The following is a 26,885-nucleotide window of genomic DNA, read 5'->3' as shown; positions in this document are numbered from 1 at the left end:
GTAATGACAAAGAAAAAAGTCTGTACATGTTCCATACAGATGCAACCATCCTTTTTTTCAACTATTTTAAATTCAGGTTGGTTGAATCCATGGATGTGGAAGCCATAGACATAGAGGGTTGACTGTACTTTATTTACATTTTATATCTTCATTATGAATAACTTTTTAATCAAATTCAGTTTGATGACCAAATCTACCATGATTCAGACAACTCTGTTTTTAATGCTCATCCTACTTACAATTTTAGCCACAACTGATGCCAGCATAGAGGAGGGAAAACAGAGACCTCTGAGCAGGCGTCAGCCTGGCCCTTCACCCTACGACAGTGTTGGCGCCCAGACCCGCTTAGATAACGAGTCACTTTCCCTTGATTTTTACATTTTTATTCATCCCTGTTAGCTGGAATGTCTTAAAATAATTTCTAAAGAACGATATGTGGATGCTTTATGTATTGACTCTTACATGTATGAAATGTTGTCTTTCTACTTGCAAAAGCACTTCATTGTGCTCTAAAACATGGGGCCACCAACATTTTTGCACAAAATTCTGTGGCCAGCTCATACTGCCCTTGGTTTGAACTGCCCCTGGCCTCTCAATTCACATTTATTCTACTTTTTTTCTCTTTCACCTGTATTTATATAAAATACCACACACATACAATGTGTATAAAGCATACATGTACAGCATAATAAATAATATAAACCAAAAATCCATGTTGCCACCCCTGGGTGAAAAATAGAACTTTTCCAGCATGGAGTCCACATATCCTCTTGAATGCCCACTGCAGGCATCGCCTCCTCTGGGCAGCTGTCTCTGCACCCTCAGAGGCGGGAGACGCCCTCCTTGCGGTGCCGGCGTGGATCCGTCCCTGCACTGGGCTGTGGACCACTTCAGGGCAGGGACAACGTTGCTTAAAACATCTTTGTGTTCATTAAACTTAGCACAGTGCCAGACACTTACCAGGCCTTCAATAAATATTTGCTAAATTACTGAGTGATAGATTTGATTGCATAAACATTAGAAACAAAATTTAAAACCCTGGCAGTCTGAAACCATGTGGAACAAATATGCCCTGAAAACAGTAATGTCCTTAGTATGTAAAGAGCTCTTACAAATCTATAATGAAACTGTTTAAGATCCCAATGGGGAAATAAATAGACAATTCTCAAAAAGGAAAATGATTGCTAAACATAAAACATTTCAGTTTACTATGAATAGTAAATTTATAAAAACAAGATATCTTTCTTCCCCTCTCAAAACAATATTTTTAAATGGTGAAACTCAGGACCGACAAGTAGATAGGTATTTTGGACACCTTGTGAGCAGGAGTATGAATTAGTTCAAAGCTCCCAGCTAGAAGCCAGGCAGCGTGTTTTAAGAACATTAAGGTGTTCAAATGCTTTGATACCTTAATCCCAATTCTGGGATTCTATTAAGAAAATCTTCAATGTGAACAAAGCTTTATGCATAAAATTGCTCATTACAGCCCAACTTGAACAAAGCTAAAATGTCCAAAGATTGGAGGGAAAATTAACTGATTGTGTGTGAAAGGATTGTGAACAATTGTTATTTTCTTCTGTATTTTCCAAAATATCTCAATGAGATGGTGTTATTTTTATAATCTTAAAAAAGATTTCAAAATCATTAGAAGTTTGCTCAGTCGTCTGAGACCAGACACAATTTGAGTACAGAACGAACAGTGTCCCTGTGCCACTCTTTCTGACTTACCCTTAGTTAATGTGGTTTCCATGGAGAATATAATCTGGAGGGGAATGAATATATATGGAAAGACCGACGACACTGCGTTTTCCCCACCCACTGAGACCCTGGGATGGCGGGTGGGATGGATGCCAGTACAGAATTACAACACGCCTGGAGGCCAGGTTAGTTCTGCTCTTATACACTCGCAAGGAGACAAGCCTAGGTCCAGGGGCGTTGTCTCGGGGACCTTTGTCTGTTTCCAAACACCTGGGATGGTGTCCAATGCAGCATATGCCTTCAGTAAAATATTTTTTGAGCATATAAATAAAGTTGCTAGCGCTTTTCATGATGGCACGGTTTCAGTTTGCTTTTCTGATTGCTGTTTTCCATGCCTCTGTGCGAGTAATGATCTGAGTGGCTGACCTACCATTGACTCCCAGGTTACTAAAACCAGTGTTGGTGCTGAGGCCCACTTAGGATTTGTTCATACGTCTCAGTCCACACCCTGACCCCACTCAGAGGTGACTTTAAATCTAAGATCTGGGTAATGCATGTGCCTGTGTCCAGAAGTTCCCAGTGATCTCTTTTGTGCTGTGAGGAAGGCACTGGGAGGGTGGGGGCCAGGCTGCCCAGGACACAGGCAGAGGGCTGGCACCCTTGCCGCCCACGGAGGACTCTTTCCTTCTTGCTAAAGCGATCACAGACTTGAAGTGCCTCGATCCTTGCTTGGAGGGGCGTGTGGCCTTCCCGTCGTGAACCAAGGCAGCGTGGACCAGGGGTTGGGAGGTAGCACTCCCTGAGGAGCTCTGATGGGTAATGTTTTGTCTGCTCCAACAGCTCCGCAACAACAAGGCTAAAGACGTCTGCCTGGACCAGGGCCCGCTGGAGAACCACACAGCAATACTGTACCCATGCCACGGCTGGGGACCACAGGTAGGAGCTTACCTCTGACCCCCACAGGCCCACAGAGGCCTTGTGGGGCTTCTGGATGCTTCTGTTGCCCTCTGTTTTGGTAATTGTTACCTATTCTAAGAGTTTAAGGAGAAGGTGGGAGGCTTTCTGGTTGTTTCTGTAAAAAAGCTGGGGAAAAGATTCACGAGTGGTTGCATCAGCACACATATTAAGATTACGGATCCATATGCATGTTTCATACCGGAAGGGAAAGGTAGGAAAGCCGCAGTCATTTGCTAACAGGCAAATGTACACCGTATGTGCATACGCTGGCATCATACCCACATACACCTGCTTACAACCTCGAAGAAACAACTAGCAACTCCCTCCCGAGAACCGGACTGACACGTCCGTCCTGAAAGAGCATGTGTTTGGTGGTATCGCAGGACCGTTAGGGCTGGTACAAGAGCCGATCATGACGGGGAAGGAGGAAGGTGTTTGCAGGGGCATCTCTGAGAACACGTGAGACAGCTTGTAAAGGGCAAAGCGATTCACCAACCTGTGAGAACAGAGGCCTGATAAATGCATTGCCGTTGACGGTTTTGTGCTAGCCAGCGACGCGTGTGTGTGAGTGTGCATACGTGTGTGTGTGTGTACACAAGGAGCTTAGCTGAAACTCTCTAAGATGGAGCGAAAACACACCCCAAAATGTCACTAGATTTGACATCCACAGAAATTTAAAACATTATGTCAACCAATAGTAACAAAAGGCAAACATTTATATTCCAATTCCAAATGCAATCCATTTAAGTCAAGGTTATTCAGGGACCCTCACCATCGCCCAGAAGTGCCTGTGGGGAGCGAGAGTGACAGGGATGCCCAGACGAGAGACTCGGATGCCGGGCACAGCCCTCCGGCCAGTCACTCTCTGGACAAACACCTCCTGGTCACCTGCTGTGGGTGTGGTCCCCAACTGCACACAGGCTGTTGAGAAGGTCCAGCCCTGCTCTCCGTGGTTTGCCCTGGCAGGGGAGACACGGGCAGAGAGGCAGGACACCTCCAGCGTCGCAAGTGTGGCCCAGGGCACTGGTGCTCGGCTGGGGCTGAGGCTGCAGGAGGGAAAGAGGCTGAGAAAAGGCAGAAGCGAGACGGAGAGCAGAGGGGGCGGGGCCTGGCGTGGCTCTCACGCTGCATGTGCCCAGAGTCATCTGCAAGGCTTGGGAATATGCCAGCTCCTGGGCCCCTCCCCCAGAGCTTCTGGGTCAGGAGATGGGGCTGGGGCCTGAGATTTTGCATTTCTAACAAAAGAAATCAGGGGGTGCTGACACTGCTGGTGGGAGGGTGCTGGGGAGTCACTTCAGGCTTCATCTTGGGGAATGCTGAGTTTAGGCTGGATACGGCCAGCCCCAGAGGGGACTGGCTAAGAAGCTGCATCTTGAAAGAGACCAGATGAAAAGCCCACAGTCCACCCCAGCTAGTCTCCCGCCGAGATGGCTTGGAGAGGGAGTGGGCATGGTGGTTTGGGGCCAGGAGGACCCGAGAGCAGGGCCCCGCACGCTGCCCGCACCCTCTTCCCAGGATGCCCACAGCCTCTGGCCTGGGCAGCAAGAGCCTGGACTTGGGCCTGGGGCAGCTCCTCTCCCGAGCTGCGTGGCTCTGCCTCACCATCCTTTCGGGAATTCCAGGAGTCACTTTTAGAAGAACACTTGACTCCCAGAATACTTTCTCCAGCCTTCTGAATGAGTATTAATGACATTTGAACTGAGTACACGCATGGTGACCATAGATAGAGACGATCCTGTTTAGACACTGGCACAATCCAAAGCTGGCCTGAGGAAGCCAACGCCTCCTGTGTGTGAGGAAGAGAGTAGAGATGGCCCAGGCACTGTCCCCCAGGTGGGAGGGCTTCCCGCGTGGCTCTGAGCAGCGCGCTTTGCTCCGGGTGTTTCAGGGAAAGGCTCTCTAAGCCACCCGGGAAGCCCTAGGCCGACCCTGAGGTGAGGACGTTAAGGCAGTGGCATCTGCCTTCCGTGGGCTTGAGGCCACCTCCTCCCAGCACCCCTGCCCTCCCTACCTGCTCTGACATCTCTAAGGCCCTGTGATGCCCACACCTCCAGGCTGGGGCAGACTGCTGTGAACTTGGCCTTCCTTACTCTCCTGTCCAGAGCCTTTGTTCCTCTTTTGTCCCCTCCCTTGGGGCCCTGTCCAGTGGCCACCTGCTACACAGACCCAGCGGGAATGCCTGCATGGCCCATCCCCCAGACAACGCAGTTGGCATTGCGTGCACTCTGAGGATGGCCACCCACTCGCTCCCTCCCCAGGCAGGAGCCGGCACCCAGTTCCCTCTCCTGCTGGGAGCTCAGTGTCGTTCGCAGCACAGTACTGGGGCCTTAGTTGGAAAATAGCTGGAACGCATCTTTCCCCAGTTCTGCTTGTGTGTGGAACTTCTCAAATGAAAGCTCTGGCCATTTAGTTGCTTATGGAACCACAGACAGAATTAGGCAGCTCGTGACTCCCCCCAGCTCTAGGATGAACACCTGTAAGTGGGCCCTGGTGACTTTCCATCAGCTGATTTTTTAAAAGTCAGTCCAGCATTGCTCTGTTCTGCCGCGTGTCTGCGTCAGCGAGCATCCTTGGCGTGGCTCTGCAGCTGCCGGGCTGTCCCCTGCTTGCTCATCAAGGCTTGCTGCTGCCCAGACCTGCTCCCTCTGCGCACAGCGTCCCGTCTCCTGACCAGGCGTCTCTTTAAACGGCCTCGTAAGTGCCGTGGGCACACGGCGACTGAACGGAGCCCTGCAGCCCGGCGACTCCCAGCAGAAGGAGTCGGTGTTCCACGGACATTGTTAGCTTAATTAATGGACTCTATGTTGTAATTTATTATCAAACAGCAATTAAGCAGAGATAACTAGGCACCAAGGAGGGTAATTTCCTGTCTTGCAGCATGTGTTTGTCAACAGGCTGGAAACGGTTCCTGGCCACTCAGAGAGCCTGCTCGCTCCGAAGCGTCCGTCTGTGAGCTCCCCGCGAGCCTCGGTTTTGTCTGGTTACTAATTTGGATTGGACACACATCCGCTTCTTTTTGGAGCCTAAGTTTTATTGAAAATGAGAATGTCAAGGGCGCAGCAGCAGCCTCTGGTGTCAGCGTGAACCCGTGTGGAGAGGGAGGTCTTGTCTAGGGGGGCAGGACCGCAGACCCCCACCAGTCGCCAAGCTGTTGCCTTCCCAGGCCCATGCGTGGGGAGGGTCCCTGAGCTGGAGCAGCCATAGGAACACCTGACGGCTTTGCCGCCCAACAGGGGGACAGGCCCCCTGCCAGGCCCTCCTGCTGCGCCGCTCCAGCCAGCTGGCCACCCTTCCCAGCCAGAGCTTCTGATTTCCTTCCCGAGACAGAGGTGCTGTCAGGAAGAGAGAAGGGGGTGACAGTAGAACTGTGCTTGGGGTCCCGCAGCATTTCTGCAGTCCGTGCCCCACCCCACCGCGGGCCCTGACCTGTTGTCTCAGGTCCCCGCCTCTGAGCTGCTGCCGGGTCCTGACGGTGCAGCACGTGGCGGACTCTGAGCTCCGTGTTCCGGCCGCTGCCCGGGGACAGCACTGAGAGCCGGGGCCGGGGCTGGGCTGACACGGGGGACAAAAGTGCTGACGACAACACCCGTATCCGTGTCAGTAATACGTTTACTCCTCCCCACTGCCCCGTCTGGTAGGCAGTGACACCTTCATTTTCTCATTTTATTAATGAGAAAATTGAGATTCAGGCGGGACAGTGCCGGTTGTCAGATGCAAGTCCCGTGACGCTTGGTCTGGGATACTCCGCTGTGGCATCGCGAGCTCTGGGGGGCATCTCCCATCTCCTTGAGCCCCCAGGTGCCCTCCAGCCCCAGCAGGGCCTTGGTGGACAGACCCGAAGCAAGCACGGAGGAGCGCGTGTGAGAGCCAGGGTCAGAGGCAGGGAGCCACGCGCAGGGGCACAATGACGCACTTGGCTGGGGCAGGTGGCTCGGGGCAGCCAAGAGGGACAGAGTGTGAGAGCCCCGAGTGCCATGATGGGGGCTGGGGCGTCCCTCCCAGCGTCCCGCGCGTGCTGCGCAGACACCGTGGACCGTCTGGAACCTGTCACCGCTGCTGCTCCTGGCGTCCAAGCCCCGACCTCCTGCCGGTGGGGCCCGGGACCCCGTGTGGGACAGACAGCTGCAGACGCCTTTGCGGGCAGCCGACGGCCATGTATGGAGCATCCGCTCTGGACAAGGCTTTGTGTTAGACCTTAGAGGTCGAGGTCACATGTCCCTGTTTGCCCAGGACAGGCCCAGTGTGGACCTAGTGCCCCAGCTTATTTTTTTTAATTTCTAATGCTTTCTCAGTTTTCATATAATTGGGGTTTTTTTTATTTTTTAAGGTAAAATTTATTCTTTATAATGTGTAGTGTTGCAAGTTTTGACAAACACATGTGACCAAGTAATCACCCACAACTGAGGTACAGAGCAGCTCTGTCGCCCCCAAATTCTCCTGGTGCCCTTGCAGTCCCCTCCCCCCGCCCCACGTACTTTCGAGCGCATCAGATGTGAGTTCCCCTTCACTGGCGGTGCTCACGGCCGTCACCTGTGCACCTGCACATGCGTGTGCAAACCAGACACGTCCCCACGGATCCTGCTGAGGTTCCCAGGCCCCAGCAGCCCACACCACGTGCAGCGTCTGACCAGCAAAGCGTTCCGAGCGAGGTGCCGTGGATGCTTCAGTGAGTGCTGTTTGCAACGGCTGCTCGCTGTGATGGAACCTTCTTAAGGCAAGGTGTGCACCACGGAAAGCAACTGCTGCATCTGTCCCTGTGGGAGGGCGTCCGGCTCTGCGCCCAGGTCCTTTCTGATTTGCAGGCTCAGGGGAGGCGTTAGCAACCTCTCCTCTGCTTGTCCTCCCCGTCTATACATTTGGCTCCTCCTCTCCCTTCTTTTTCGAGAGGCCCTCATTCCTTCCCTCGGTGAATTCATCACCAGAATGACAGATGAGAATTCTTTATCCCATAATTAAATTTAATCTGATCTTGGACTCATTCCCCAATGGCTTCATCTTCTAAGCGATACATCATCCAAACACCTTGTCATTGTGATGCATTGTGCCAATAAGGCACTGGTGCCCCGCTGGAGTGACAGGGCTCCGGCAGCATTGGCATATAGAAGGCACTCCCCCTCCCCCTCCTCCTCCTCCTCCTCCCCCTCCTCCTCCTTGTTGGAAAATGCAGACGTGAATGATGCCCGGCAGCCTCTTGGCTTCCAAATGTGACGGTGCAAGCAATGGGGCTCAGAGGACAGAGCCCTTGAGAACACGCTGAAGTTCTCACCCAGGAAAAGATGGCTTTGCTCCAGGAAACAGTTCTGCGGTTCTGGGAACAGGCGTCCTCCATTTGGTAAGAAGCAAACCCAGCAATATGTTTCCATCCACGGGAATCCAATTCCTGGAAAGCCCCGTGAATTCAAAGCCGGGAAACTTTGGAGCTTGTGGGGAAGCAGAGTTGGGGGACTGAGGGCAGGTGCTTTGCATGCTGACAAAACTTACTGCACACACAAAAAGGAGCTGAGACAGAAAGCGGGAAATGCCGACAGGGTTTTACACAACTCATATTTGACACCGTGGACTTGCCATTCTGCCCGTTTCCATTTCTCCATTTTCAGTGTCTTCTGCAATATTTTTGAAAACCCTCCCCCTGCATTGCAATGCAACTCTTACAGATTTACTTCACCTCCTTGCAGGTAGTGAGAATAGTTAAGAGCCTTTTTCTGTTGTTCCGCTGACTCATCTTGTCTCAAAAATATTCAAAATGTTTCTGATTTTATGGCTGTGGGTTGTCACTCCTGCCCCCTGGCGCTGCCTCCATCAGCCCGAGCGTGCACCGTGGCGCCCATCCTTGTCGCAGGGCTCCCGGGATGCAGGGCTGTGTGCTTTCTGCTTGCTGAGGTTTCCCGAGGTTTGGGGGCCCCAAGCCTCCTTCTCTGCCGTCTGCTTTCCTTCCCTTTTCTGTTTCCTACTCCCCAGGCCCCCTTTCTAGTCGTCCCTGACAAGTGGCCCTTGTGGTCCACATACAAGGAGCAGTAGTGCTTGATTTCCTAAATGGTACCCAGAAGTAAACGCACAGGGACAGACACACCTCCTGTGACCGCGCTGCTCTGTATTGCGCGTCACAGAGACGGCGTCGGGTTTGCAAACGGGAGCTTTGTGCCAGCCCCGCCTGGGGTCAGTCGCTGCCATGTTTCCAACAGCGTGTGCTCACTTCGTGTCTCCGTGTCACATGTTGGTAATTCTCACAGCATTTCAAAGTTTTTCATTATTATTATATCTGTTATTGTGATCTGTGATCAGCGATGTTTGGTGGCACTATTGTAATTGTTTGGGGGCACCACAGACTGCGTCTATATAGGATGGCAAACGTAATCAATCAGTGACGTGTGTGTGCTGGCTGCCCCACCAACCAGCTGTTCCCTCATCTCTCCCCCTCTCCCTGGGGCTCTCTACTCACTGAATCGCAGCAATCTCAAAATTTGGGCAGTTAATAACCCTACAGTGGCCTCTCAGTGTTTCAGTGAAAGGAAGAGTCACGTGTCTTTCATTTGAAATCAGAAGCTAGAAATGATTGAGCTTCATGAGAAAGGTACGTTGAAAGCTGAGATAGGCCAAAAGCTCGGGCTCTTGTGCCGACAGAGAGCCACGCTGTGAATGCAAAGGAAAAGTTCTTGAAGGAAATAAAAAGTGCTACTGCAGTGAACACACGAATGATGGAAAAGCAAAACAGCCCTATTGCTGCTATGGAGAAAGTTTTAGTGGTCTGGATAGAAGATCAAACTCACCACAATATTCCCTTAAGCCAGAGCCTAAAACCCAGGGCAAGATCCTAATGCTCGTCAGTTCTGTGACTTTTGAGGGAGGTGAGGAAGCTGCAGAAGAAAAGTTTGAAGCCAGAAAAGATTGGTCCATGAGGTGTAGGGAAAGACGCCGTCTCCATAACATAGAAGTGAAGATGGAGCAGCAGGTGCTGATGGAGAAGCTGCAGCAGGTTGTCCAGGAGATCTAGCTAAGGTCACTGATGAAGGTGGCTACGCCAGACAACAGATTTTCAATGCAGATGAAACAGCCTTATATTGGAAGAAGATGCCATCTAGAACTTTCATAGCTAGAGAGGAGAAGCCAATGCCTGGCTTCAAAGCTCACAGGACAGGCTGACTCTCTTGTTAGAGGCTAGTGCAGCTGGTGCCTTTAAGTTGAAGCCAATGATCATTTGCCATTCTGACAATCCTAGGGCCCTTAAGAATTATGGTAAACCTACTCTGCCTGTGCTCTAGAAATGGAACAGCAAGGCCTGGATGGCAGCACATCTGTTTACAGCATGGTTTACTGAATATTTTAAGCCCACTGTTGAGACCTACTCAGAAAAAAAGGTTTCTTTCAAAATATGACTACTCATTGGCAATGCACCTGGTCCCCCAAGAGCTCTGATGGAGATGTACGAGGAGATGAATGTTGTTTCATGCCTGCTAACACAACATGCATTCTGCAGCCCATGGATAAAAGAGTAATTTTGACTTTTAAGTCTTATTATTTAAGAAATACATTTTGTAAAGCTATAGCTGCCACAGTTAGTGATTCCTCTGATGGATTTGAGCAAAGTTAATTGAAAACTTCCTGGAAAGGATTCACCATTCTAGATGCCATTAAGAACATTTGTGACATGGGAGGAGGTCAAAATATCAACCTCAACAGGCATTTGGAAGAAGTTGATTCCAACCCTTGTGAATGACTTCAGTGGAGGAAGGAACTGCAGATGTGGAAATAGCAAGAGAACTAGAATTAGAAGCGGAGCCCAAAGATGAGACTGCGTTGCTGAAATCTCATGATCAAATTTGAATGGATGAGCAGTTCCTTCTTATGGACGAGGAAAGAAAGTGGACTCCTAAAATGGCATCTACTCCTGTTGAAGATGCTGTGAACATTCTAGAAATGACAACACAGAATTTAGAATATTCCATAAGCTTAGTTGATAAAGCAGTGGCAGGGTTTGGGAGGATTGACTCTCATTTTGAAAGAAGTTCTACTGTGGGTAAAACGCTATCAAACAGCATCACATGCTACAGAGACAAATTTCATGGAAGAGTCAGGCAATCGATGTGGCAAACTTCACTGTTGTCTTATATGAAGAAATTGCCGCAGCCACCTCATCCTTCAACACCCACCACCCTGATCGTCATCAGCCACCAACGTCGAGGCAGGACCCTCCACTAGCAAAAAGGTTATGACTTGCTAAACACTCAGACCATTGTTAGCATTGTTTAGCAATAAGGTATTTCTAATTAAAGTATGTACATTTTTAAAAGACCCAATGCTATTGCACACTGAATAGACTACAGTATAGTGTAAACATCACTTTTATATACACGGGGAAACCATAAAACTCCTGCGACTCACTTTATTGCAATATTCACTTTATTGCCGTGATCTGAAACCAAACCCACTATGTCGCTGAAGGGTGCCTGCGTTGGATTTTGCCTAACAAGGGCTCGAGGTTAAGGAGGAACTGCTGTACTATTTCTTTCTTGTCAAAATGGATTGATGAGCTATTCTTTCCAGGAAAGCACAAGTACAATCATAAATTGTTTTCCAGTAGAGATTCTTAGTTACAAGTTTTATATCTCCTTAGAAGTTTAGCTGATTTTTCTCCAGACACAAAAAGTGATTCAGGCAGATTTTGTGTTCGTGTTAGGCTTGGAATAAAGAACTCAGCCTGAATACTAGGGTGGTGCCCATATTGCCAGCTGAACCTTTCTACCTTGCCCAAGATGTCACATTCGACAGCACAGTAAGTGAAAGTCATTGCTAATCTTTTTCTTTTTCACTAAAGGCACAAGAGCATTACAGAGAGTTTGGAAAATACAAATTTACATCATCCATAATCCTACCACCCTACAACTATTATCATCACTGAGGCTGGCTTCCAGCCTTTTTTTTTTCCCCCAAAGAAATATCTTGATTTCTTAGGCTGTTTTCATGTCACTAAATTAATAGAGAAACAACATCGATGTTGTTGGGGACACGAAGAGGGAAGGCAAAGCCTTGTGGTGAAAAGGGCTTTGGTGCCTTACGCTGTGTGGTTCGGCAGAGCAAGTGCAAAAGACCACAAGAGCTTAACCCCCTTACCTTTTTGTTCAGAGTGTTTTGATTTCTTTTTAGAGCCGTGGAATCTATTGAATGATTATTTTCAAAGACATTGCTTGCTTGAAATTGAGAGGCCCTGAGAACAAGGCCGAGCAGAATGCTGGGTGGATGCTGAAGAGGTTAGGGCTGGTGGAGTCTGGCCCCTGGTACAGGAAGTTGGGGCCTCTGGAGTCTGTGTTCCAACTGGAGCAGGCTGGAGGAAGACCAAACGTGGGCAGCAGAATGTCCTAGATTGTCGTCAGCGTTAAACCCGCCTGGTCCGGGGACTGGAGGCTGTGCAAGGTGCCATGGCTCGGACACCTTGCTGGAATCCCACCCACATGGGGAGCACCATGGGGGCCACATGCACACGGACCTTGGTTGTAGAAAGACGTGCAGGCCTTCTTCAGGTTTCTCTGGGACGTGGTGGTGTCACCACCAGCCACCTTGCCAAGGAGCGCACGGCGCTGCTCCAGATGGCTTCCTAGGGCTTCGTTCTGGCAACTGCAGGGGCTGAGTACCAAAGGTGAGGGGCCCTGCTTCCAAGGGACTCCTGTCAATGATCTTGACGGCCAGCTACTGCCCACAAAAGGCTTGGTTCATGTCCGTGAAATTGCTGCAGTCTGGGTTTGGTCACGAACAGGAAAAGAGATTTCAACTTTTCCTTTAGTTCGTTCTCGGGTTCACATCCCAGCTCCACTGCTTACTAGCTGTGACCTTGGGCAAGACTCTGAAACTCCCCGAACTTTCGCTGAAGTTTTCTTCTCTGTAATGTGAGGGCAATAATAGCATCCATCACATAGAGGTGTGTCAGCGAAATAAGCTAATGAACGGGAAGCACGTAGACAAGTACCATTGCACAGACATAAAAATGTTGTCCACGGGTGACAGTGAGGCCTTGGGAAAGCTTCTGTCTTCCAAGACAGATTCAGCTGGATACACAAGATTCTACTTCTGAAGCAATAAAAAAAAATATCACTGGCCTGACACCAGCCATGAAAACCTTTGACACCTAAGGACACTCTGAGTGCCTCGAGTTCTTAGAACTTGTAAGGGGAGGATCGGACTAGAGATGTATAAGGTCTCTGCCAACTCCCGGCTTCTATAAAACATAAACTTTTCAGCATTCAGCTCAACTTCTATCTTGGTTGAATTCTCCAAAGAAACATATGAGCAGGGTGGAGAGAACATTCCTCAGGAAGCTCACCTGTGCAGGAGGCAAGGAGACAGGTGGGGCAGGGGGGCTTTGTAACCTGAGAGCACCTTTACAGGCAGGGTGAAGAGCAGAGAAAGACTAAACCCAAAGGAGCTCCTTACATGTCTAAAACCTTAGCAGAAAATCTAGCCAGTGAGGATTAATGCTCAGAAAGTTGATGTTCTGTCATCTTAATTTGAACAAAACTGTACCAAGCACTGTATTTCCCCTGGGTGTAATTATGGAATATTGGAGCAGAAATTCAGGTTGTTTTTTTTTTCCTACAGAAATTTATGAGCTCCGAAATAGACTGACCTGTCCACTCCGGTGTACCCTTCTGAGAACTACAATTCCTAGCTCCCTTAGCAGAGCTTACAGTGCTGAAGGCCCCATATTCCCGGGAAACAGCCTTTCTGACCGAGGAGGGCGTGGCACATGGCGGGTGGTCTGAAATGCTGACTGTCAGTGAAGGGCGCGCCAGTGGCGTACCAGCTGCCAGCTGGGAAGGGTCCCTGATGGAGTGAGCCTGGGGTGGGCACAACCTGCCACAAACTGCAGGATATGCTTGTGGGCTCAGGTGGGAGAGAGGAACCCGGTCAGAGTGAGAGGAGCCCATCTGATTGGAGAGGTCCACAAGACAAGGACGGAGATGCCACTGTGCCCGTGGCAGTTTTGTCTTCTATAATAGAATCTCGAGGGAAAAAAATATAGTCTCTTCAGTGGAAGGGAAAAAAGGGACATATACCAGCTTTTGCAGGGCAGTTGTCATTGGTTAAATGTAACATGACAGAGTGGGCAGCCCCTGAGCAAGGCCTGGAGTGTAGTGGATGCTCCATGATGTTGGGGACCGGGACCCGAATCTCAAGGGTTGGTAACATTTCAGAGCATCCACACACACACTCTCACACGGGAACATCATCACCAAGGCCACCCCTAACTCCTCCATTAAGGAAGCAGGCTCCAAAGTCCAGCATGGTCCAGGCTGGTCCAGGCTGGCTTCTAGTACATGGTTTGCCAGGGCATAGTCGGCGAACAGGCCAGGGCAGAAAGCAGACGGAGCTTCCTCCACCCTCACCCGCAAAAGGTGCAAAGGGGCAGTGAGCCCAGGATGAGATGCCCAGAGAGCTAAGGCCCAGGGGTGTGAGCAGAGCACAGGGGTGGCTTTGGGGGTACAGAGCTGTGATTCTAAGTCTAATCCAAGGCCCAGTCCTTCCATACAAGGGAACATAGGGTCTGGACCAAACCAGAGAGCCGAAGTGGGGGAAGGGAGGAGGCTGGCAGGGGCAGAGTAGGGGGCAGGTCCAACCTGAGCAGCCCACAGACCCAGCCCGAGAGACCCCGAGGACAGGGGAGCCGCCTGGGGGTGCTCGGCTGGCCGGCAGGACTGTTGAAGCACCTGGGCGTCCACCCTGGACAAATGGCTCTGGGAGGCAGCAGGAAGCCCCCAGTGCTGAGTGCCAAGTGCGGGACAAGGACTTGGGCTGGGAAATACCGGGCACCTGGGGCCATGTTGGAAGTTACAGGGAAGAAAAGCAGTTCTTGGTAAAGCAGGAACAAGACCCCGGTGATCCAATGGTGGATGAGGTCAGGGAACATAATAGTAACAAGTATGCATATACTCTTCTCATTAATTGATTAAATCTCCGTAACTACCCTATGAGCCAATCCTATAATTATGACCCTTTTTTAAAGACGAGGAAGCAGAGTCCCGCAGGACTAAAGCAACCGGCCCAGGGTCACAAAATGATTAAGTGGCAGAGCTTGAATTTGTTAAGTAGGCTTCAGAGTCCACGCCCTTGACCATTACGCTCTCCTGGCGACAGCACAGGGCAGAGATGCAGGTCTAACCGGCCAGTGAAGAAGGGGAGCCGGTGGGCCGAGGTGCAGACTTCACTCAGATCCAACTGAGAAGGGAGCTGGTGTCTGCCGGCGCTTCCACGCTGTGCCGGGGGACCGTCCTACCGTCCCATCTCCCATGCAGAGGCAGGAAAGAAACGCATGTTATCAGTGGTCTGTCTTACTGAGCAATAGCCTCTGCTCCCTTAACCAATTCAGCAGTCAGGGTGAGCTTGGCGGGCATGGTTAGGAATTTCCTCCTGATCCCTGGGAAGTCGGGTGGGCTACATTGTCTGCTCGCCCATCTGCTCTTCCAGCTCTCGTCCTCTGCTCTCCACACCAGGAGGCCCCCAGGTCTGTCCACAAGGCCATGTGGGCCAGACCCTGCCACCCCCACCCCCACCACGCTGTCACTGCCCCCGATCCATCCACTCCTGGAACTGCCTCTGAGGGAAAATCAGCCCAACCTTTCGTGGTACAAGATTGTCTCCCCTTCATCCCAGTAGAAAACACGTTCTCTGGAGACACCGCGCTGGCGCCCGGCATGCTGGGTCATGTGGTGGAAGGGAGCAGGCTGGGGAGGGAGGCCCTGGGGGCCGTCCCAGCCCCCGGGAGCTGGCCCTGCCTGTGGGGACCATCTGACTCCACGGCCTGCCTTCTGAGCCCCCAGATATATTTTTTAATCAACTTTATGGAAGTGTAAGGTAAGTACAATAAACTGCATCCATTTAAAGTGTACAATTTGATGAGTTTTGACAGGTGTGTGCACCTGTGAAGCTGTCTCCCTAATCAAGATATAGAACATTTCCATCCCCGCGTCCCCAACAATTCCTCATGTCCCTTTGCTCCCAAGTCTCAGGTAGCCACCACTTGTCCACTGTGAGGCATCGTCTTTTCCTATACTCAGTTTGGGATCTGGCTTTGGGGTTCTCCAAAGGCGGTTTCTCTATATACGTCAGAAGGCCAGCGGAGACAGAGCGTCTTCCCAGGCCTGTATCCTGCACTTCTGGGGCTGGGGCCTAGCTCCGGGCCAGCCTGGAGGGCTCCTGCCCACTGCTGGCCTGCCTGCTCCCTGCCTGCTCCCTGCCTTCTCCCTGCCCACCCCGCTTCCCACACGCCTGGGGCAATGAAGGAGAACATCTGTTGATTCTAGGAATATGCACGTGTACACGCAGTCATGAGAAACCATTCCTGCGGGCTTTGACCAAGCAATAAACAAATGAATTTACTTCCATGCAGGTTTGAATCAATGGAAACATCTCTCTGTCTCCTAGTAGAAGCTGGGAAAACTGCATTTCTTTATTTAGCTATGGTTTTCTACAGTGAGTGCCTGACTTTAAAATGATGAGAAAGACCTTTAACAGGAAAGCAATTTCAAGCTGTATTTTTATCAATAATCTGATGGATTTTGCTGTGTTTCAGAGTCATTCCATAATTATTTGTCTGGTTTTTGTTTGTCTGGCTATAACTTGCATATTTTGGTTTTTCCTTCAAGGCTGTTAAATTTGGGTTAATAGTTGTGTGTGTCTCTTAGATCATCTCAAATAGAAAATTCTTTCTTCCCCTAAATAAGAATTAATTGTATTTCAGCTCAGAGGGTTTTTTCCTAATGCATTAGGATGTGGATAACGACATTCATTTCTCTTCCTGGGGCCGGCAGCCAAACCTAGAATAGTCCCATTCAATTCAAAAAACATTTATAGAGCGTTTGCTTTTTGCACGATCCTTTTCTTGGTCCTCATGCTGTGTGACAATTGGTAGGATGCTTCTGTCCCGCAAACAACAACAATAACAAAAACCTATAGCAAAGAAAGACACATTCCTAAAATACACAATTATGTAAGTGGAAAGAATCATGTGTGGTCTGGGCTAATATGGCGCCCGTGGAGATGGGGTGGGGGTATGTGGGGATGTCCCCCAGACAGGGAAGGCAGGCTGCACTGTTGGCTGCTTTTGAGAAACCCCAGGTCACCTGTCAGACTATGCCAGGAGACCAGAGGTAACCCTGAAAGGGTAAGTTGGGCCATATAGTGAAAGATCATGGTAAAGAGTTTATCCTTGAGTCGATGGGCCAGGGAAGCAATGGAAGGTGGAGGCAGGAATGACCTGATTTGAACCTGCAGGACTGGGGAGGGTAGATGAGAACTGGGAGAGCTTAGAGCAGCAGGACCAGTGACAAAGGCCATGCGGCAGTTCAGGTCTCAGAATAGTCACTTTTAGGAGGAAACATCCGGAGGCAGGAATCCAAAGACTTGTACATTTGGGGATGAGGAGGATGAGAAAGAGGAAGGGTGTAAAGGTGATCAAGCTTGGGAGTCTAGTCTGGGGGAGAGACCAGAACTCTGGGTGTGTGATAGGGAGCGGATCGCCTGTTGGCCACACAGGAGGAGTGAGAGGCTATGTGTTCCATGGAGCCATAACCTCAGGGGAGGAGGCATTACCCGTTGGCTCCTCCGTGGAGCACGCAGTGTGTCAACTCACCTTCTCCTTCCGGTAGCGGGATGACCTTGGCAGCAATGAGCATCACACAGAGTGATAAATTCCATAGACAGTGGCTTGGCCGTAATGTTGTGCGTGAGCACGTAGAGAGAAGGGAGTAAGATAGCTTCCAGCAGTACAGCAGATGAGACACTTTGAAGGCCCCACTACCATATAGCCAGGTTCTAGATAAACTGCAGCAAGCATTATTTTAAACCCTATCTAGGCTCACAAGGAAATGGTTATATCAATGAGCTTTTGCTGCATAACAAATTACCCCAAGACGTCTTCAGATAAACAAAATCTTAGAGAGTTTGTTGTGGTAGTCACCAAAGGAACTTCTAAAGAATGTACTTCAGGAAGAAGGAAAATGACTCTGGAAGGATGTCTTGAGGCAAGAGCGAATTACAAACAAAGAAATGTGTAAACATCTAAGTAAATCTAAGCAAACGTTCCCTGCACAAAATAATGAAAACGATGTCTACTTTGGGGAGAGAGGGAGATATAACCAAAATACGGAACAATTAAAGGAGGTGATCAGATTCAGTATATCCTAATGTGCTTCAATTTTATTGGAGAGAAGCGGATGTTAAGATATTGAACAAAATTAGATTTTTCTAAGTTGTCAATGGTTAAATATCATGAGTAAACAATAAAATAATAGAAATGGAGTGTAATTTCTGAATCTGTCTGTAGAGCAGAACAATGAAATATGATAACATTACAGCAAATAAACCAAAACACAACCAAACCACAACCAAGACAAAGGCAAGTAAAGGAGAAAAAGGAAACAGAGAAGGTTCGGCAAGCAGAAAGCACAAAGAAAGATATTAGAAATCAGTCCAAATATATCATTAATCACAATAAAATCAAATGGACTAAACTCCACAGTTAAAAGATTATCACCTTGAATTTTTGAAAATCCAGCTGTGTTCTGTTTTCAAGGGACACATCTAAAACCTAAGGAGAGGGAAAGGATGGAAATGGGTATGGCAGGCAAATTCTAAACGGCAGAAAGCTGGGGGAACTTCATTAGTATCAAACAAAGTAGCCTTTAAAACAAAATGCATTACTGAAGGCGAAGTGTGTAGTATGATGATAAAAGACTCCGTTCTCTGGGAAGGTAGAATAATTCCTAACTTGCGTGCACCTCTCAGATCTTCTTCCTCTCTCCTGCACTGTCGTCATCGTGCCTCACTGAAGTTCACGCTCCGCTCCGCAGCCAGTGTGGTCAGCCGAAAGTTCAGATGGCAACTCATGATAAAGTCGAGCTTGCAGTGCTCATCTGGTGGAGTCTCGCCTGCCCCCCACCTCTGCACTCCATCGTGGTAAAAGCTACGCTTGGATCCTCCCAAACCCCGTATTTCCTCTGGTCTCCAGGCCTTTGAACTTGCTGCTCCCTTTGCCTGGTCTGGTCTGATCTCTTACTTGCTTAGTCGGCTGCCTCCATGAGTTTGCTTCAACACCCCTTCCTCTGGGAAGCCGTCCCTGACCTCTGTCTTCTGGGTTGGGGCCCATCCTATGTGGACTGTACGAACACACTTAGTGTACGTCATAGCAACACTTCATACTTCGTCATCATTGCTTTTTCACTTGCCTGCCTCCCTGAGTAAGCTGTGAGCACCTTGAAGGCAGGTACTGTGGCATTCACTCGTGACATCAACAAATATTTATCAAGCACCTACTATGTGTCTGGCATTCTTCTAAGAACTAGGGATAGACCAGTGAACAAAAAAGACTAACAAACTCCTGTCTTCATGCCATTCATACTCCTGCAGAAGGAGGCAAACAACAAACTATATGAGTAAGGAAACTATTCTGTTAGAAGATAATAGATACTAGGAGAGAAATAAAGCAAGAAAAGAGATAGGGAATAAATGGTGGAGGTCAAGAGAAAGCCTCACCAAGAACATGACCTTGAAGCAGAAACTCGAAAGAGGTGAGGGATTGAGCCATTCCGAGATCTGGGGGAAGAGCATTCATTCAAGAGAGAAGGAACAGCCAGCACAAAGGCTCTGAGCACGAGCAGGTGTGGCCTGTCGTGGGTCAACAGGGAGGCTGTTGTGGCTGGAGTAGAGGGAGCAACGGGCAGAGTGGTGGGAGTTGAGCTCAGAGAGTAATTGCTAAATTTCACTGGGTCTTGCAGTCCATTGTAAAAGTTTTGGACTTTTGAGTAAATGGGAAGCCTTCAGAAGATTTTGAGAAGGGGAACACCATGACTTGACTCCTATTCAAAGTGACATGATTTTAAATAATACAATATTTTAAAAGCAATCACTCTGGATGTGACTTTGATAAAAGACAGAAAGTCCATGCATGGGAGCTGGAGGACCAGTTAGGAGGCAATTGCACTAATCTATTCAAGAGATGAAGGTGGCTTGGAACAGGGAGGTAGCAATGGAGGTGAAATCTAGACATAGTTTGCTAATGGATTGAATACAGTGGATCAGAGAAAGGGGCAAGTAAAGGGAGAAGCCAAAATATTTGGCCTAAGCAACTGGAAAGGTTAGCCAGATGGAGCAGACATTGGATGAATATGTTACACAGAAGGATGAGCTCAGTTTGGGTCATATAAATTAAAATGCTTATTAGACATCCACATGCTATGTCAAGTAGGGAGTTGGATATACAGATTTGGAATTGAGAGAAGAGTTTGATTTGGAGACAGAAATTTGGCACAGTTAGCCACACTAGCATGTAAATGCTATTGAAAGCCCTAAGAATGGAAAATTCCCCAAGGGAGTGAGTACATAGAGAGAGGTTGTATCACCTGTGCCTGGCACAGCATCTGGCCCATACTCGGTGCACGGCAGAAAGACAAAGAAAAAGCAATTGAAGTTGACGTTGGTGAAGTTGAAGTTGCTCTCCTGGTGACCTTCAGGAGAGCAATTTCAATGAAGTAGTGAAGCCAGACTGCAAGGCATTAAGGAATAAGAGAGGAAATTCAAGGGCAAAATTAGGAGGCAAGTAGAGCTATGGCTAGAGAAGATTTTCTGGACACAAAGATCTGGTTATGTTTGTAGCTTGATTGAAGAAATGAAACAATGGATAAGATAATGGATTAAGGTATCAGCAGAGTGAGGAGGGGTCAGAGACTGAAGGAAGTGCCGAAGCTTGAAGGCAGACAGGTTTTGAGGAGTAGGGGAGGTCACTTTTCAACAAAATGGGAAGTAGGATTTTCTGAGGGCAGTCAGGGTCCAGGACTCCAGAATGAGAGATTGAGGAGGAAGGACATGGTTTTAGAAACCCAGACTCTGGCAGGGGTTGGAGGGGTGTGGCTGACACAGTTACAGGAGGTGAATGAAAAGGTGATAGAGGCCCAAGCGCAGTTGGGATGTGGGTCTGCAATGGACATGGTCAGTCGGCACCAGGCCCTGGCCCCATGAAAGCAGGAGCCGGGGAACTTGCAGAGCCCACAGTTCAGAGTGACCACGTGGTACCAGGGTGGCTGCCTGTGGTCACAGAAGTGTCTTAAAGACACTGCTTGCACTAGCAGTGAATATTCTGGAAAGGGAATTAAGAAAACAATACCATTTACAATAACACCAAAAAGGATAAAATGCTTAGGAATAAATTAAGCCAAATAAATGCAAAACTTGTACACTGAAAACTGCAAAACATTGTTGAAAGACATTAAAGACCTAAGTAAAAAAGATATCCTGTGTTCATGGATTAGAAGACTTTATATTTTTAAGATGACAATTCTCCCCACATCGATCTAGAGATTCAATGCAATCTCTATCAAAAGTCCAACTGCCTTTCTTGCAGAAATGGAAAAGCTGGTCCTAAAATACATATGAAACGCAAGGGACACAGAATAGCCAGAACAATATTGAAAAAGAACAAAGTTGGAAGACTCACACGCTTCCCAGTTCTAAGACTTACTACAAAGCCATAATAATCAAGGCAGCGTAGTACAGGTGTAAAGACAGACATAGAGATCAAAGGACTAGCATTCAAAGTCCAGAAGCAAACCCTCACATTTACAGTCAATTGATTTTTTTACAAGGGTGACAAGACAATTCAATAGGGAAAGAACAGTCTTTTCAACAAATGCTGCTGGGACAACCAGATAGCCACATGAAAAAGAATGAATTTGGACGCCTACCTTATACTGTATAGAGAAAAGAATTCAAAAGGGATCAAAGACCTAAATATAAAAGATAAAACTATAAAATTCTTAGGAAACATAGGAATAAACCTTTGTGACCTAGGACTTGGCAATGGTTTCTTAGATATGACATCAAAATCAGGAGAAACCAATGAAAAAATACACTGTATTTCATCAAAATTATAAACTTTTATATTTGAACAGACACTATCAAGAAAGTGGAAAGAAAACTCAGAGTGAGAGAAAATATTTGCAAATCATATGTCTGAAAAAGGTCTAATATTCAGAATACATAAAGAACTCGTACAACTCAACAATAAAAAAAACAAATGATGCAATATTTAAAAATGGGCAAAAGATCTGAATAGATATTTTCCAAAGAGGATATAAAATGGCCAGTAAACACATGAAAAGATGTACAACATCATTAATCATTAGGAAAATGCAAACCAAAACCGTAATGGCCACCTCACATTCACTAGAATGGCCAGAATAAAAAAAAGTAGACCATAGCAAGAGGCAGCCAGGATGCGGAGAAGTTAAAACCCTGGTTCATTACTGGTGGGAGTGTAAAATGGTGCAGCGGCTTTGGAAAACAATGTGGCAATTCCTCCAAAAGTTAAACATAGAGTTACCATATGAGCCAACAATGAGTAATTCTACTCGTCAGTGTATACCTGAGAGAATAGAAAACATATGTTCACACAAAAATTGTACATGAATGTCCGCAGCAGCATTATTTGTAACAATCAAAAAGTGGAACCAATCTAAACATCCATCAACTGGTAAACGGATAAATAAAATAGTCAAGATGAGGGATGAGGCCCAACCAGGCCTTGAAGAGAGACACTAGAGCGTGTGAATCCAGTTGCTCCAAAGACCAGCGAGGAGAGGACCAGGGGCTGGAGGAGTTAAAAGTTAAAGGCTATGTCGGGAAGAGAGAGAATCACACCGAGGCCTAGGAGAGTTGAAGTCAGAACATTCTAGAGTGGGGGTCCCCAATCCTATGGTGAGTTGCATAATTATTTCATTATATATTACAATATATAATAATAATAGAAATAAAGTGCACAATAAATGTAATGCATTTGAATCCTCCAGAAACTATCCCCCACACCAATCCATGGAAAAATTGTCTTCCATTAAAACGGTCCCTGGTGCCAAAAAGTGTGGGGACTGCTGTTCTAGAGGAAGACCAGTAAATAGCATCTCCAGGCAGAGAAACAGCTGGGGCAAGTCTTGGAGGCAGGAAAGCTCGTTGAACGTGCAGAGGACAGGAGCAGAGGTGTCGGGGGGAGTGTGGGGGACACGTAGGTAGACAACACCATGACAGCTCCTGATCCGGGGCTGGGGCAAAATGAGGGGATTCGGTTGACAACAGGTCTCAGGGCTCATCGCCCTTCTGCCTCACGGGGGAAAAGCGGATGTGAGATCTGTTGGCCTAACTTTAGCCTCGTCACCCTGCAGGCCACAGACCCGTCTCCTGAATTCCTCATCAGTGAAGCCAAGGGTTGGCCCCTGGGCCAGGCCAGCAGAGCCTGTGCACATGACCCAGCACTTCCGGTGTGAGAGATGCCTCCCCCCAGAAAGGAAACCGCCCCCCAGGATCCTCTCCACCGGCCCTGCCCACCGCGATGCCTGCAGGGCTTGGGGCTGGCCTCCCGGGTCTCACCGTTTCACTCCCTAACAGACCTCAGAAAGGAGAACCTCTAACTCCCACTGGCATTTAGCTTCGCTCTTTAAACATCTGGGTCACAGATATGCTCAGTTAATTAATGTTCTTTGCGCTGCTCATTTGCCTGCTGGATAATAGATTGATTCATAATTTCAATAAGCAGCTGTGTATATCTTTCCCCTGAACATAAAGGCAGCTTGCTGTCATTCATCACTTTGCATTTGGAGAATTTAAATATATTCAGGAAGACATTGTTCAGGGAGGAGGAGGGAGGGCTTCTGATTTTCTTACCATTTTGCCTCTAACAATTACTCTGATTTGGAACTAATTTGGGTTTAAAGCACACGTTAACCACATCTCTTTCAAGGGCACTTAATAAACTCCCTGTCACTTTTCAAGGGGAGCAGACAGGCTCTTCTTTGGGGATCAAAGCCAAGGGTTTCTGAGCAGCTTTCACCAAGAAATGAGAACCTCTGCAGAGAATCTCATCCGGCAGAGAAGAGCCACTCGTGTCCCTGAGCAGAGCTGCCTTCTTGCTTCATTCCTGGGCAGAAATGCGCAGGCTTTCTGGAGGAAACGGGGATCCCCCAGCAATCAAGGAGGGGGGCCCTTTGTTGCTCAGCTGCTAGGCCAGGGCAGACAACCACTGGATCTCCAGGGGCCCAAGGAGGAAGGCCAGGACCCAGCCAGGTGACCAGATGTCTTCATGCCTCAGTTTCCTCATCTAGAAATAAAATAGGAAGAAAAATTAAACCTATCTCACGGGGTTGTTGTGAGAATTGCATTATTTATTCCATGTACAATGGTTAGAAATGATGCAGAGTATGCCTGCCATGCATGCTAGCCAGTAGTATTCTTTTTTAATTTATTAGGCACCGGCTGTATATTAATAATCACCAGCCACCTCATATGTAGGACTGTGAGAACAAAAATGAAGAATTGTGTTTCCCTTTCACGCTGTCCTCACCAGCCTGCACTGGAGGCGTCTCAGTGGGACACGGCCCCTCCTTATATTCCCGGAAGCCTGTGCCCAGGCCAGGCATACACAGCAGGCTTCAAAACGTGCTTGTGGAGTTTAACTGGCTGCCGGTTCGAAATGATGATAATCACCATATCTATAATGTGCTCAACCTCAAATATGCTTTGAACACGTGGTCTGTGATTAATTAGGAGCAGTCCCTTCCTCTCAGGAGCATGAAAGACAGGTGAAAGCATTTTCTTATGTAGGAATAATGATTCTTAAACAACACGGGCAGCCACGGGAGGGAAGGTGGGGGAGGGGAGGCCACCAGCCTAGTACTCGCCCTGTGGTGGGAAGGGTTGCCAGGCAACACCATCTCTGTATCAGTTAGCGATTGCTGCATAACAACTACCCCCAAAACCTAGTGGCTTAAAACAATATGCATTTATTATTGCTCACGAGCCTATAAGTAAGTGGGCCGGTTCTGTGATCTAGACCAGGCTTGGCTGACTTGGCTGGATTCATTCCTGCGTCTCTGATCAGCAGCTGGCAGGTTGGCTGAGGGCTGCCTGCTCCAGCTTGGCTTCAGGGCAATCGTCTGGGCCACACATCTCTCGTCCTCCGGCAGGCCAGCCGTGCTCACTGCCGTGGGGACAGCAGGGTTCCAAGGGAGAATGAATGCATACAAGGCCAGACGCCCAGTCTAGGAGCAGACACACCCTCACTTCCGCTCCATCCCGTCAGCCAAAGCAAGTTGTGAGGCTAACCTATAGTCAAGGGACAGGGACATGGAAATTGCAGCAAAGTCAAGAGTGTGCAGAAAAGTGAAGAACGTGGTCATTTTGCAATTGACCATAGTCTTCTAGCATTTGTTCTCATATGTGGAGCACAAAGCAAGTCCAGCATTGTGTCGCCCACTTGGGACTTCTGCTTTATCATCATTATAAATAATGTTGCAATAAATACCCTATCCGTAAACTTTTGTTTATAACTCTGATTATTTCCTTGGGGTAGATTTCTAAAAGAGGATTTCTTCAGTCAAAGGCAATGAATATTTTTAAAGCACAAAGTATCTACTCAAAATCCCCTTTTGAAAGGTTGTAGCCATTTACTCTCCCTCCAACCCAGCTGCGGGAGGGCCCGTCCCAGGCTAACCTTGCTGAAATGCGAACAATCTCTTTAAAAAGGCGGCGTCTTGTTGTTTTAGACTTTTATTTCTTTTCATACCTGTGAGGTTGAATGCTGTTTAATTCCTCTTTCTTCTTCAGTGAATCGCTTCTTTGGGCCATTTGCGGCACAGTGGGTTTAATCAAGCCCCATTTACAAATGAGGAGGAAATGGAGACCCAGAGAAGTTGAGTGACTTGTTCAAGGTGGCCCAGCCTGCAGGAAGCAGAGCCAAGCTTTAGAAAGCAAACTCCCAGCTCTCTTCACCTATTCCGACTTCCACATTAGCTGAACAGATGGCTAGAGTCCCCAAACACTGAGGACACACTTAGGAAAAATGAGAGTGGCTCCTGAGGGCTTTTGAGAACAGGGCTCCCCTGGGAGTTGGGCGTATGGGCTGGGTGACAGGACTGGCACGGTAGGCCAAACTGGTATTGACAGACGCAGGGGTGAAGCCGTAGACCTGAGCCACGCTTCCCCTCATGGCCTCACCCCTGCCTCCCCTTCCTACTCCCTGCCATGCTGGTCTCTCCACAGCTTGCCCGCTACACCAAGGAAGGCTTCCTGCACTTGGGCGCCCTGGGCACCACCACGCTCCTGCCTGACACCCGCTGCCTGGTGGACAACTCCAAGAGCCGGCTGCCACAGCTCCTCGACTGTGACAAGGTCAAAAGCAGCCTGTACAAGCGCTGGAACTTCATCCAGGTGTGTGCCCCACCCACACGGTCAGCGCCCAGAGCGGGTGCCCGTGCTGCAGGCTTCCGCGAGGGTCCCCAGCAAAGTGCAGCCCAGAACCCAGGCCTCCCTGCCCCGGGGCCCGGCTCGTGGACCCAAAGCACTTTCAGGGGTATCCATGGGGGGGTGGTCCGTGTAAAGCAGCCCTCCTAGTTCCTGCATCAGCGCCTGGCTGGCTGGGCTCTCAGAAACCCCGACAGGGCAGGCAAGGGTGATTTCCTTGAAATCTGCTAAGTCCCCACAGCCAGCAGGGCTGAGAAAGTCCGACCTCGACTATCCCGGGAATTTCCTAATCCAGAGCCCATCCCCGACCAGTGCACCTGGTTCGGCCCCTCAAACCGGTGAAGCTTATTTATGCTCTGACTTTAGAGTCCGCAGAGGAAGCCCCCATGACCCCTCCCGCTGTCAGAGACTTTCGGGGGGACATGTTCCCTGAGAGAAGCCATGTGCCAGGAAATGCGGTGGTCAAGCCTCTCTCTGTCTCTGTCTCCTTCTCTCCCCTCCCACTGCCACCTCCCCTCCCAGAACGGAGCCATCATGAACAAGGGCACGGGGCGCTGCCTGGAGGTGGAGAACCGCGGCCTGGCCGGCATCGACCTCATCCTCCGCAGCTGCACGGGACAGAGGTGGACCATTAAGAACTCCATCAAGTAGGGGGAAGGCCCAGCCCGACTCCACGGCCCGGCCCCCAGGACATAGCTGGTCCGTCCGTCCTCTGGACCAGCCACACGGGTGGAGAGAGAGCAGGGGCCAACAGGTGCTCGCTGGGCCTCCCGGGGCTTCTCTGGGACAGCACAGGGGCCCCAGATGGAGACTCATGTCCCCTTCGGCATCCGGCTGCCCACAAGGCTTGTGCACCCTGGAAAAGCCCCGCACTCCTTCTCCGGGACACCAGCCGTGTCTTCTGCAACCCCAGTGTGGACCTGGCACCGGGGAGTGAGACTGTCCACGTCTCTGCTGTGTCATCT

General features: G+C 49.0%; 1 protein-coding gene across 1 annotated transcript in view; it reads left to right on the top strand.

Moving 5' to 3' along the window:
* GALNT17 (polypeptide N-acetylgalactosaminyltransferase 17) overlaps positions 1-26,571 on the top strand; it is a 381,238-nt gene extending 354,667 nt beyond the window's left edge. Inside the window, exons 9-11 of the mRNA XM_069486333.1 lie at positions 2,539-2,634; positions 25,720-25,887; positions 26,443-26,571. Of these exons, the coding sequence (XP_069342434.1) occupies positions 2,539-2,634; positions 25,720-25,887; positions 26,443-26,571 (393 nt within the window). The remainder of the gene's footprint in view (positions 1-2,538; positions 2,635-25,719; positions 25,888-26,442) is intronic.
* The last annotated feature ends 314 nt before the right edge of the window (positions 26,572-26,885 follow it).

This window comes from Eulemur rufifrons, chromosome 14, assembly GCF_041146395.1.
Source record: "Eulemur rufifrons isolate Redbay chromosome 14, OSU_ERuf_1, whole genome shotgun sequence".
NCBI lineage: Eukaryota > Metazoa > Chordata > Mammalia > Primates > Lemuridae > Eulemur > Eulemur rufifrons.
The sequence above is the reverse complement of the archived record's forward strand: the minus strand, read 5'-3'. Positions and strand labels throughout refer to the sequence as shown.